Here is a 14,145-nt window from a genome sequence, read left to right on the forward strand (position 1 = left end):
GTGTGTGCGTGTGAGGGTGAGGGGAGTAGAGTGGAGGGGTTAAGGGGTAATGTTAACACACATACAATATTTGAAGATTTGGATAAAAAGTTGATCAAATCAATCAGATGCTGAATGGAGTCCAATATTGGGCCACATACACACAGTAAACATATTTTCAAATGACCTATACACCTAAATGCAACGCATCAGCAGCTATATGCAGTAAACACACAAACAGCAGATAATGTTGGGGTGTTGAACCCCCAAACCCTCATATCCAACCCCCTAAAGTCTGACGCAACACTGCACTTCTCAGAAATCGTGTCGAGGGGGTCGGGTGGGTCCAAAATAAATTGCCCACTTTTCTGGAGGCCAGGCCATTGGAATGGTTTAGATTTATTGTGCGTTGCGTTTTGGAGGAAGATCGTATGCATGTGGTCAGAAGCCTAGCAGTGAGTCAGTTCACCAGTGACCCGGCCTCCCTCTCACGTTACGTCCTATATATAACATCCCTGCTCCTGGCCTCCTCCCACCCTCCCTCCCTCTCATTCTCTCTCCCAACTTCCCTGGAACCACCTTCTCCCTGGAACCACTCTGGCCTCAGCCGTCTCTCCTCTCCTCCGTCTCTCTTCTCTGTCTACCGTCTCCCTGTGTCCTGACACCCGAGCTCCAGCTCAGCAGAGTCAGTGTTTACCCGCGCTGTGCCTGGCAACAGGCTGCATGCTCGGGATAACCGGAGGCCCTACCTTTCAACGCTGCGATCTCTGCCTTCCTTCAGCCTCCTCCGATCACTTTCCCTGGGAACTAACGGGGAGCGCACGGAGGTGAGAGGTGAGAGAGCCGTGGAGGAGAGCCCTGATTTGAGGCTCTGGGTCCACCCACCTCCCTCAACTGGCTTCAGTCTGCTCTACTCTCTGTCCTGCAACATCGCTGTCTTGTGGCCTCAATTAGTCACTCTGGTAGTTCCTGTAAGTTTTTGTGGTTGTGTGTGTGGTGGACTTAGGGGGGTTCGTCTTTTGGGTGGATCTTGTGGAGCACTGTTATGGATCACTCCCTGTTTGGGTGCCTCCGTAGCCCCCACGCCCCGGCCCAGGGTCTGCACCCCCACCCTGCATTTAGCCAGTCCCCGCTGGCGCTGCACGGACGCTCTGACCACATATCCTACCCTGACCTGCCTGGCTCCTCACCCCCATGTGGGGGGTACCCTGGACCCGGGGAGGAGGGCGTGTACGGAGGGCAGCAACACCACCATCGTGGAGGACACCCGCATCAGCAGCACCCCCACCACCCACAGCACCAGACCCACCAGACTCCCTGGCATGTCCCCCAGATGCCCTCAACCAACACTAGGCATGGCCTCTGCCTACCTCCCCCAGACAGCCAAGTCTCAGAACGGTGTGGTGGGGGGACCCCAAATCTGTGTGGCTCCAACACCAACCCCAGTCTGGGAGGTAGTAGTGACCCCACAGGTGTATCCTGTGTCCCTGGGGACTTTGGACGACAGACGATGTCCCCGGACGAGACTGAACAGAGACGGAACAGTAAGGGGAAAGATGATTTGCACAGCTCAGGTAAGATGAGGACAATGAGGACATTATTCTCTTCTCTCCTCTATGCTTTTCTTAGCTTTGAGTTCAGGCTCAAAGTTTTGATTGTTTCTTTCAAAACTCACTGAGGAATTTTCATCACATAGCGAGGGAGTATAACGATTTTAAGTTTTTGGTTTGTCTATTCTCATATTGGGGATTTCACCATCTGTGTGTAAGCAAACACAGTCCACAGATGTTGAAACCGGAGAGAACAGTTTGTGATACAGTAATAAAACACACAAATGAATCGTTTGCATTTGAACTAATTGGCTAATGTTTTCATGATCACTGAAAGCGCTGTAGTCTTCTGCGTCAATGCTCCTAAATTCGAGAACCTCATGAGAAGTTGTGCAATGACAACAGGGTTCAGTGCATACTTTTTAGTTTCAAAGTCAATTCAAAGTTTGAACCTTACTAACAAGTAGGTAGGCTTATTGTTTTAGCATTTGGGCCTTGTTTTTACACTGGTTGTCCAGATAATATTGAGGGCCGTGTGTCATTGGCATTTTTCTTCAGGTTTATTTGAAACTGACTTAGTTCTGATAATTGAAACCGATGTCTTATTTGATTACCGACTGCTTGATGCTCATGGTTCAATGTTGGATATAATTTTGTTTTCTTAATTGTCTACTTGCAAATGTAATTCATTCATTTCAATGACTAGCTATTGCACTACAGTTAGCTGTAATGGAACATTAAACTCTATTAGCATCTCTTTATGGGAAGATATGTATACCCACATTTCAGTACTATAACACCTTGTGTTGTAGGATCTTTAAAGATCTTATTTGAGCTCGATTATGTCTTATCGCTACTGTTTTCCATGCTCTATTGACATTCATTCATATCTGGAATTACTGTCTAGAATTTTACGAGGTAGGATTATGCTAACTTTATTGATATTTAAATTAAATGCAGGCAAGTGCTTTTTAGAAACAGCGCCTTGATGTGTGAAACACTAGGCGGCAAGGCCACACACTTAAAATATGATCTTGTACTTCATTTCACCTGAATTCAATGAATCAAATTATTCTCACACCATCATTTAGTTATCTTTTCAGTAAAACAAGAGATAAATAATGAATTAATGTTTTTATAAATATATCTATTATGGAAAAGTTTTTTTTTGGAAGCAAAATGATAATCACAATTCAATTAAACCATTTGACTTGATAAAAAGGTTAAATTGTCTTTCTAAATACTAAGGTCAATAGTCATACTATTCTATTGATAATCTTATATGAAGAAATGAGCAAGTGTGATGCATTACAGATTTGCAGTCATCTTCTGTTAGTTGAAGCATTAGATCCATTACCTTTCTGCCTACATTTGTTTTAACAGATATCAAGATACTTTGGTTTCCTCTCTCAGTGTTAAGCAATAGGGAATTGATTTACTTCTGTTATTTGCTGCAATATTGACATAGATTGAACCGGTAGAAAGTCACTGAGACAATCTTCCATTTTCATTAGAATCAAAGTGCCCTTTAACATTCCTCAATCTCAACCCCCTCAACCCCATTTTATAGGTTATAGCCTGGCACAGCCAATATTTTATTTGTCCCTCTCTTCAGGCTCCCAGGGATAATCAACAGTGACATTTTCCTCCAGGGTATTAATGGCCTGCAGGTGTGATTTCTGTGAAGCCTCCTTTTAAACTGTTACAATGGGCACACCTGGGCTTTTTCATAGGCCTAAACCTACATAGTATTTATGGCTGTAGAACGTATGTACCTATAGCATTAGCCGCGACAGCTGTGTGAAAAAGCCGCCTCTTAATAATAATAATAATGTGGGTGGAGAATTAATCCATAACACTTCTGGAAATCACTGTTGGTCATCGACAGTATGGATGATAGAATGAAATGTAATGGAAGAAAATAGAATAGAATATAACTATTCGTCCATTGGTGACGTAACAAAAAGCTCTATATTTAGGTCCAATTTCCACATTTGTTAAACAACTATTTTCAGATGAGCCCATTCAGTGGCACGTGGGAATGTGTACCTAAGTCAGTGATATTATAGATAATTTTACACACTGTCCTCCCAACGACTATGTTGCCTTTGAGAGCACTGAGGTTGTAAGGACAAACTGATCTGTACCCCGGGTGGAGTCTCAAAATGGCCGATGGCTAAATGCGTTGGACACGTCATGCAGGGCACCGCACTAGACCTAATATGGCTGTATATGGCTGTAGCCCTCATTATCAGCAGTCATCATAATAATGCAAGCTCCATCCATATCTGGGCTGGGGACCAGACAAGTCAGGCCCTTAATAAGTTACTAGCACAGTGTCTGGACTTCCTGGCGGCTACACGAGGGCTGATTCAGGTCATCAGTGCAGGGTCACGACAAGAGCACTGCTCTCTGTATCCAGAAGCCATTTCACTGACACCAGCTTCCAGTGGTGTCGTGCACCAACAAATTTTATTGGGGCACTGATAGGATGGCCAAATTCCCTTTGCATTCATTCTGTTAGTTATACTGTATTGTGCCTTTTTTCATCCTAAAAATGTATCAAATTGAATGAGCAGGAAGGCTCTGCCAGGTCCTACTGTCTGTATCGTATCGTTCTCCCTGCAGGGAAACCCACCAGGTAGAAGTGCTGTTGTTCCCAGTAGTTAACTTTCCACTTCCATTTGCCATCTCTCAGGTTAGTTTTACCCCGGGGTGCAATTGTAATTGACAGCCAGTAGAACTGTGAAGCCCTACCCAGGAGCTGCACCTCTAACACCAATCACGTTTCCTAACATTAACCTCCATTGCGCGTTATAAAAGGCAACATGGGCTTTATTTGAGGTCCTATTTCTGATGAGGTAACGGTCTTATGAGGTAACATGCTGTGGCAATAGTGAAATAAGTGGTAAAATAATGGTCAAATGCACCTTCTTGATACATAACAAAGGATGCTAAACAAAAGTTAAAGATGTAATGTAGATTCATGTTGTAGGAATACTAAAGGAGTGTTGCAAGACACTGTACGGTATAAACCATTAAACAATTGTTTCAAATAAAATAAAATACCTAAACCATGTGAAAGATATTTTGTTTGAAGATTTTATTTCCAGAAATGTCTTCGTCCCATATTCTGTTTTTATAAATCGAGTGCCATGAATACAGGGGACTGGATGTGGCAGAGAGAAATACTTTCCTGACACTATTTCATTTGTCAGCACATCCAGAACGTCCAACAATTACAGTTGAACTGAGAGAATGTTAGCTGGTTTTATTTGGCGTGGACTAGAGAACAACATGTCAATTACAGCTCAACTCTTTTGATGAATTGTAGTGTTATTAAGAGATATTTGAATGAGGTTCACCCAATTTGAAGACACATCTATATGAAAAAAACATTTGTAAAGGATTTGATTAAATGTACCCTTTTCAGAATCCAATTGAGCAATCTGGATTAAATACAGACAATTAGACCAAAATAAATTACAATCTGGAAAGTCTTTCTGAAGTCTACTTAACTTCAATCAAATATACAATGAATCGCACCACACACTCTTACCAGTGGCATCTGCAGAAACGCTTCAGCCTGTATGTAGAGTGGGCCGGTGTAAGATTTCCAATCATGCACCATTTGATGTCTAGGCCCGTGGGTGGTGCTTAGCTGATCTATGTATCTATTGGTCTATTGTTCAGTCTGCCAGGTGATAGGTGGGAGGTTCACACCCTACATTACCTCCCCACATTACCACATCACATTATCACGCTACCACATCCCACATAGCAGAGGCAGCATGCACCTCATTTTTGGGGCATGAGTAGGATGGCCAAATTCAATAGCTTTACTTACATTTTTAATAAAAGAAAGAATACCTTCCATCTCATCATTTAGTTACAAGGGACATTAGCTCCACACTATCACATGCATTATTACATCAGACATTACCACATGCATTACAGCTTCACATTACCCCACACCTGACTGACCTCAGCTTCACCTTCCCTCCGGTCCACCAGAGATGAACTCTTGGAATCACTTTTGTCTTAGAACAATAGAACTACAGTATCGAGTTGGCTAGCCTCAAATATTAGCCCTCTTTTTGGATGAAACTTCTATTTAGAACAGGTGATAAAGTACTGGAGAGAGGCAAAGACAATTCCACCAACTTTCCAGTTAAACAAATGATTGTTATAGGGCCTACAGTATTCTCTGTGTTGCCTAGGTTTAAATGAAATGAGGCAATAGAAAATTGATTTGTGGATTTTCCACATACGGTAAGAATGTGTTACAACTTGATAATATTTGAGTGATATCAGTCTGTTTCTTTCTATGCTCCAAGGAGTGAAGATGAGTGAGTTTGTTTCAGAGAAAGAACACAGGGTAGTTGTTGGAGGGAGCTGGGCTCTGAGACTGTAGAGAACTCCCTGCCTGCCACCTCTCATGCAGCTTCCCCCTCCTCCAGTAAGACACTATAAAGTGTGCATGAACAGTATCCCCATAATAAAAGGTGATTGTCACCCCTAATTGTTTTGCTTTCATTTTGCATTTCAGCCCTGCAGTTTATCACACAATCCCTTCTTTTTTCACCACGTTTTCCTCTCCTTTCGTTTTTGGCGACTCAACAGTGTCTGGAAAAAGTTCTGTTTTTCATTTCAGATTCCCAGGACGGGAGCTATAAGTCTGACGTGAACAGCAAGCCCAGGAAGGAGAGGACAGCGTTCACCAAAGAACAGATCCGGGAACTGGAGTCAGAGTTTGCGCACCACAACTACCTGACGAGACTGAGGCGATATGAGATAGCAGTCAACCTCGACCTCACAGAAAGACAAGTACGTTACCTGTTGTTGTGTGGAAGCAATCAAATCTACACATTTGCATATAAAACAAGTGAAAAGTGACAAAGAAAAAAATAAGTATCTTACCTGTGTGGTGTTGATAAAACAAAACAAGTTAATTTGTCATATTGGCTTATCATATTGGCTTATCATATTGGCTTATCATATTGGCTTATCATATTGGCTTATCATATTGGCTTATCATATTGGCTTATCATATTGGCTTATCATATTGGCCTATCATATTGGCTTATCATATTGGCGTATCATATTGGCTTATCATATTGGCTTATCATATTGGCTTATCATATTGGCCTATCATATTGGCTTATCATATTGGCCTATCATATTGGCTTATCATATTGGCTTATCATATTGGCTTATCATTTTGGCTTATCATATTGGCCTATCATATTGGCCTATCATATTGGCTTATCATATTGGCTTATCATATTGGCTTATCATATTGGCTTATCATATTGGCCTATCATATTGGCTTATCATATTGGCCTATCATATTGGCTTATCATATTGGCTTATCATATTGGCTTATCATTTTGGCTTATCATATTGGCCTATCATATTGGCCTATCATATTGGCTTATCATATTGGCTTATCATATTGGCTTATCATATTGGCCTATCATATTGGCTTATCATATTGGCTTATCATATTGGTTTACCATATTGGCTTATCATATTGGCTTATCATCTAATCATCTAATGACAAAACATTATGCAGTTCATTTCTCTCTTTGATGATCAAATAAATCCGAACATTTTGTGTGAACAAATTATCTGAAAGAATCACGGTTAGAGGACTGATTCTGTAATTACCCTAAGAACTCACAGACTCATGTATTCAAAGACTCACACAGAAATGTCAGCTAACAGCAGTTGTTAGGGATTCTATTAAAAACTGCACAGGCCTCAGGATGAAAACCCTGTATGTTTTGACATTACCAAACGCTTGTCATGCTAATGTTCTGAATCTCATCGCTTCCAAACCAAAACCACTGAGGCTTTTTGATATATCTGTGCTGCATGTGTGTGTGTGTGTGTGTGTGTGTGTGTGTGTGTGTGTGTGTGTGTGTGTGTGTGTGTTGCCAGCACCACTGGTCTGTGTGTGTGTGTGTGTGTGTGTGTGTGTGTGTGTGTGTGTGTGTGTGTGTGTGTGTGTGTTGCCAGCACCGCTGGTCTGTGTGTGTGTGTGTGTGTGTGTGTGTCTGTGTGTGTGTGTGTGTGTGTGTGTGTGTGTGTGTGTGTGTTGCCAGCACCGCTGGTCTGTGTGTGTGTGTGTGTGTGTGTGTGTGTGTGTGTATGTGTGTGTGTGTGTGTGTGTGTGTGTGTGTGTGTGTGTGTGTGTGTGTTGTCAGCACCACTGGTCTGTCTCTGTGTGTGCAGGGACTGTCTCATGGCATGTGTCAGACACCAGATGTTTCTGTATTCCCTTCAGACTCTAATAGGAAGTACACTGACATTAAGGGGCGGATTCCCACACAGTATGCAGAAGGGAGAATCTCTATTGAAAGTGTTGTTTAGTCCAGTATGTAGGATTAAACTGGGGCCAGGATAAAAAGAAACACACTTTTCATCTAAATATTTATTTTTTAATGTCTTAATCTGCCTTGATCTAAAAAGTTGGTCTGCATAAGTCTGTTGGTAGTGATGCGTTTAACCAAACCAATCTACACACTCACCACACCCATAAGTGCTTTTGGAAATCATAGTCTGTTGTATAAGTCCAATCAGACTTTCAAGGCCAGGCCCAGGCAGCCAGGCAACAACCCACTGAGGACTTAGGCCTTCCAGCTAGGAGCCCTGTCCTTCACAATCACTCCCACTCATATTGGCTGCCTCTCCTCTCTTCCTCTCTCCTCTCCTGTCCTCTCTTCTCCACACATTCCCAATGCAAGGCCTATAAATCTGGATGTGCGTGGGGGTTGTGTGTCTGTGTCTGTCTCTGTGTGTGTTAGTGTGTGTGTACATGTGTGTGTACATGTGTGTGTGTGTGTGAGTGAGTGTGTGTGTACGTGTGTGTGTGTGTGTGTGTGTGTACGTGTGTGGGGGTTGATCTTGGATGTTAAACCCACTCTAACATCCTCGTGGCTATTATCTTACAGTGCAGCTTCTACCTCCCTGATCTTGCTATTAACTACTATATAGCTTTACCAATAATGATTGTACATTCTGGCCTCAGCCCAAGGGCATATACAGTGGCAGGGGTTTATACAACTTGTGGACACCAATCCTCATCTCGTCTCGCCACTGAACCCTGCGAGTGTGTGTGTGTGTGTGTGTGTGTGTGTGTGTGTGTGTGTGTGTGCAACAACTTAGGTAGAACTTACTGATTGCCCAATTAGAGTTGCACCCAAGGCTGGCAGAAGATTTTGTATGGCTTGTGGATATGTGTGTCCGAGTGCATTTGTGTGTTTGTGTGTATGTAAAACAAAAACATACGAAGGACTTAGTTTTATGAGGCGGTCGATGCTAAACCTGTTTATTCGAAAATGAGCCACACATGCGTGTTTACTCTGTAAACTTAACTCCTGTCTTGGGCCTGTGAGTGGCAGGCCACAATGCCTAAAATAAATCCAGGAGAGCTTTGGACTCCTGTGAGAAAGCAGGTCGCTCAGGGGGGTGGATAAGAGAGGGGTGGGGATGAAGGGAGTATAGGAGGGGGTTGGAGTTTGTGGGGCATGGGGAGGGCCAACAGGAGGGGTAGGGCTGTGAAGGGTCGTCAGTGGGGGATGGGGAGGGCCAACAGGAGGGGTAGGGCTGTGAAGGGTCGTCAGTGGGGGATGGGGAGGACCAACAGGAGGGGTAGGGCTGTGAAGGGTCGTCAGTGGGGGATGGGGAAGGGAGCTTCGCTCATTCCCGATCCGATCGGGCCGTTTTAGGCAGCAGCTTAATCATCACGAAGAAGAGACGCAAATACTGAAGGATCTGTGGAGTCAGGAACAGGATCCGAGGCAGGGCCCCCCGCCAGTGTGCGGACGTGACCCATGCATCAGCACATACCTGGCCATGTCGAAATAAGACGCCCCAACAGCCAACACTAACCACGACAGCCAACACTAACCACGACAGCCAACACTAACCACGACAGCCAACACTAACCACGACAGCCAACACGAACCACGACAGCCAACACTAACCATGACAGCCAACACTAACCACGACAGCCAACACGAACCACAACAGCCAACACTAACCACGACAGCCAACACTAACCACGACAGCCAACACGAACCACGACAGCTAACACTAACCACGACAGCCAACACTAACCACGACAGCCAACACTAACCACGACAGCCAACACTAACCACGACAGCCAAAACTAACCACGACAGCCAACACGAACCACGACAGCCAACACTAACCATGACAGGCAACACTAACCACGACAGCCAACACGAACCACGACAGCCAACACTAACCACGACAGCCAACACTAACCACGACAGCCAACAATAACTGGCCCTACTGTCATCGAGTGCTACCTATACCCTACACCCAGGGTTCAGTGTCACCCTGTGCAACCTACATCGTACACAGTGGGGTCAAAACCCAAAGTACCCCGTCGTCTACAATGGGGGAACCAAGACTCAAGTGGCGTGCGACTGTAATGTTCTTGTAGATAATGATTTAGCACTCGGCTGCCAGCTCTGGTAGACGAGGTGTCTCTCAGGGTTTACGTAAGATCATACCGTGTGAAGAGGGAGGTGGGGGAGCTAGAGAGTGTGTGCGAGGGGGGGAATGGTGTGTCGGGAGGAGTGTGTGTGTGTGTTAAAAGAGAGGTGGGGGAGCTGGGTTGCACACTTGTGTTTGTGTGTGTGTGGGAGGGTGGGGGGGGGGGAATGGTGTGTCGGGAGGAGTGTGTGTGTGTGTGAAAAGAGAGGTGGGGGAGCTGGGTTGCACACTCCTGTATGTATGTATGTATGTATGTATGTATGTATGTATGTATGTGTGTGTGTGTGTGGGTGTGTGTGTGTGTGTGTGTGTGTGCGCGTGTGCGCGCACATGCTCTGCTCAGACAGAGGTCTGTTTCACTGAGGCTGTAAATCTCTGTCACACACACTGATAGAGAAGGGTTCACACCAACAGATTCAGGACATTGGTTTCCTGACGCACAGGGGGACGCTAGGGTTTTACTGAGGGGGAACGGGAGGGAAGAGGTGGGGGGACGCTAGGGTTTTACTGAGGGGGAACAGGAGGGAAGAGGTGGGGGGACGCTAGGGTTTTACTGAGGGGGAACGGGAGGGAAGAGGTGGGGGGACGCTAGGGTTTTCTGAGGGGGAACGGGAGGGAAGAGGTGGGGGGACGCTAGGGTTTTACTGAGGGGGAACAGGAGGGAAGAGGTGGGGGGACGCTAGGGTTTTACTGAGGGGGAACGGGAGGGAAGAGGTGGGGGGACGCTAGGGTTTTACTGAGGGGGAACGGGAGGGAAGAGGTGGGGGGACGCTAGGGTTTTACTGAGGGGGAACGTGAGGGAAGAGGTGGGGGGACGCTAGGGTTTTACTGAGGGGGAACGGGAGGGAAGAGGTGGGGGGACGCTAGGGTTTTACTGAGGGGGAACGGGAGGGAAGAGGTGGGGGGACGCTAGGGTTTTACTGAAGGGGAACGGGAGGGAAGAGGTGGGGGGACGCTAGGGTTTTACTGAATGGGAACGGGAGGGAAGAGGTGGGGGGACGCTAGGGTTTTACTGAGGGGGAATGGGAGGGAAGAGGTGGGGGGACACTAGGGTTTTACTGAGGGGGAACGGGAGGGAAGAGGTGGGGGGACGCTAGGGTTTTATTGATGGGCCTACATACCAAGAACTCCAGAACGCCACGAACCAACAATGGCATCGAGTTACCTCAGAACCTCACACACAATATACACCCCATCTCCACTCGCTCACAACAATGCCTGAACACTTTGTGCACTTCAAATGTATTGAAATGTTCTTCATGTGGTTATTATTATACTAAATACATGTTCTTAAACCTTGGCTAATATTGCCCTTGTTACTGAGAAGGGCTATGATCCCCCAGCCCTCCTGAAAACAACCCAAGTGTCAAACTCCAGTCCTTGAGGACCACAGCATCTGCAGGTTTTCATTCCTCATAGGAGTGTCTAAATCAGACACCAAAGGAATGAGACGAAATTAGCAGTCACTGTCGCCCTCCAGGTTCTAAGGTGGACCCCCGCCGTATAACTTCCACGCTATTTCCCTGTAAACTAATTGTTCTCTTCTCCTCCAGGTAAAGGTGTGGTTCCAGAACAGAAGGATGAAGTGGAAGCGTGTTAAAGGAGGTCAACAGGGGGCAGCAGCGCGAGAGAAAGAACTGGTCAACGTGAAGAAGGGAACTCTGTTACCCTCAGAGTACTCTGGCATGGTGGGAGGACTACATCACTCCACTGGTTCCCCTGGTAATGAGGACAGTCACGACAGTGACCAGAGCTCAGAGCATGCTCACTTATGACCCTGACCTGCCACATATGCCACGCAGAGGTCAAAGGTTAAGTTTGCGGCCATTTGAACAAACGTCTAAAAATGCAGTGAGTTGATGAGATCATGTTGCATTTACAGGTACAGCATTACATACAGTATGTTGAGATTAGACTCAGAACTCAGAAAGAACACCTAGGCCTTTTCTCTCAGGAACCAGCAACAAACAGGTTTTCTGACTGAAGGTGTTTGTTGAGGAGTGAAGAAAGAAAGAAGTCAAGGTTAGCAAGAAGAAGAAGGAATGGAAGGAGCATGGAATTAACAACTGGATGTGTGAAATAAAACAACAAATGATATGCTTGTGAGCAAAGCCTCAACCTCATGAGACTGTAAATTGGGAATAAAATTGTATATTATTGTGAACATTCCACACGTGCCTTGATAGAATGGCTTGGATTTTTGAACTGTCAAATATAAAATTCTACTGTATTTACTCCGTTTGGAATACAAAAGTCATCCAATTAGTTTTAAGTAAAAATGTGGAATTTAATTGAATAGTAGGCTATTACCGTGAGTTCTACTATGCTGATTTACTTACAACATAACTGAATGGTGCATATTAGCAAACATCTCCATTGGTTTTACATTTTGCTTCCACTAAGAGTCTTAAAAGTTAATTTTTTTTGTGAAAAATGTATACTTTTATTACATATAAATCTGGGACATAATGGTTTCTGAAGTGAATAAAACTGATCAATCAAAATCATTTTTGTCATTGTCCGGTTCTTGAACATTCTCACAATATTGCACAATTGGTATGTTACTAGATCTGTAAAAAAAACATGTTAATGTAATTTAAAACCATATGTAGACCTAGAGTTTCTTTGCCTTCTGTATGAGTGTGCATTCTAATTTGTGTCGATTTGTGTCGATTTGGCCGTGGCAGAGCCGTAGAGTTTTACAGTACAGAACCAGCTGGTTTTGGCCGTGGCAGAGCCGTAGCCTCTTACAGTACAGGACCAGCTGGTTTTGGCCGTGGCAGAGCCGTAGCCTCTTACAGTACAGGACCAGCTGGTTTTGGCCGTGGCAGAGCCGTAGCCTCTTACAGTACAGGACCAGCTGGTTTTGGCCGTGGCAGAGCCGTAGCCTCTTACAGTACAGGACCAGCTGGTTTTGGCCGTGGCAGAGCCGTATTCTCCTACAGTACAGGACCAGCTGGTTTTGGCCGTGGCAGAGCCGTAGCCTTTTACAGTACAGAACCAGCTGGTATTGGCCGTGGCAGAGCTGTATTCTCCTACAGTACAGAACCAGCTGGTTTTGGCCGTGGCAGAGCCGTAGCCTCTTACAGTACAGAACCAGCTGGTTTTGGCCGTGGCAGAGCCGTATTCTCCTACAGTACAGGACCAGCTGGTTTTGGCCGTGGCAGAGCCGTAGCATCTTACAGTACAGAACCAGCTGGTTTTGGCCGTGGCAGAGCCGTATTCTCCTACAGTACAGGACCAGCTGGTTTTGGCCGTGGCAGAGCCGTATTCTCCTACAGTACAGGACCAGCTGGTTTTGGCCGTGGCAGAGCCGTAGCCTCTTACAGTACAGAACCAGCTGGTTTTGGCCGTGGCAGAGCCGTAGCCTCTTACAGTACAGAACCAGCTGGTTTTGGCCGTGGCAGAGCCGTATTCTCCTACAGTACAGGACCAGCTGGTTTTGGCCGTGGCAGAGCCGTAGCCTTTTACAGTACAGAACCAGCTGGTTTTGGCCGTGGCAGAGCCGTATTCTCCTACAGTACAGGACCAGCTGGTTTTGGCCGTGGCAGAGCCGTAGCGTTTTACAGTACAGAACCAGCTGGTTTTGGCCGTGGCAGAGCCGTATTCTCCTACAGTACAGGACCAGCTGGTTTTGGCCGTGGCAGAACCGTGGCCTCCTAAAGTACAGGACCAGCTGGTTTTGGCCGTGGCAGAGCCGTAGCATCTTACAGTACAGGACCAGCTGGTTTTGGCCCTGGCAGAACCGTGGCCTCCTAAAGTACAGGACCAGCTGGTTTTGGCCGTGGCAGAGCCGTAGCCTCTTACAGTACAGAACCAGCTGGTTTTGGCCGTGGCAGAGCCGTAGCCTTTTACAGTACAGAATCAGCTGGTTTTGGCCGTGGCAGAGCCGTATTCTCCTACAGTACAGGACCAGCTGGTTTTGGCCGTGGCAGAGCCGTAGCGTTTACAGTACAGAACCAGCTGGTTTTGGCCGTGGCAGAGCCGTATTCTCCTACAGTACAGGACCAGCTGGTTTTGGCCGTGGCAGAACCGTGGCCTCCTAAAGTACAGGACCAGCTGGTTTTGGCCGTGGCAGAGCCGTAGC

General features: G+C 45.9%; 1 protein-coding gene across 1 annotated transcript; it reads left to right on the forward strand.

Moving 5' to 3' along the window:
- Positions 1 to 510: 510 nt before the first annotated feature.
- meox2b (mesenchyme homeobox 2b) lies at positions 511 to 12,562 on the forward strand. The gene is made up of 3 exons (XM_021560155.3): positions 511 to 1,553; positions 6,184 to 6,356; positions 11,612 to 12,562. Exons 1-3 carry the CDS (start codon positions 1,025 to 1,027, stop codon positions 11,831 to 11,833), a joined length of 924 nt encoding a protein of 307 aa, XP_021415830.1. The 5' UTR covers positions 511 to 1,024; the 3' UTR covers positions 11,834 to 12,562.
- The last annotated feature ends 1,583 nt before the right edge of the window (positions 12,563 to 14,145 follow it).

Source organism: Oncorhynchus mykiss, chromosome 30, assembly GCF_057628025.1.
Source record: "Oncorhynchus mykiss isolate SJ-2025 chromosome 30, ASM5762802v1, whole genome shotgun sequence".
In the NCBI taxonomy this organism is placed as follows: Eukaryota; Metazoa; Chordata; class Actinopteri; order Salmoniformes; family Salmonidae; genus Oncorhynchus; species Oncorhynchus mykiss.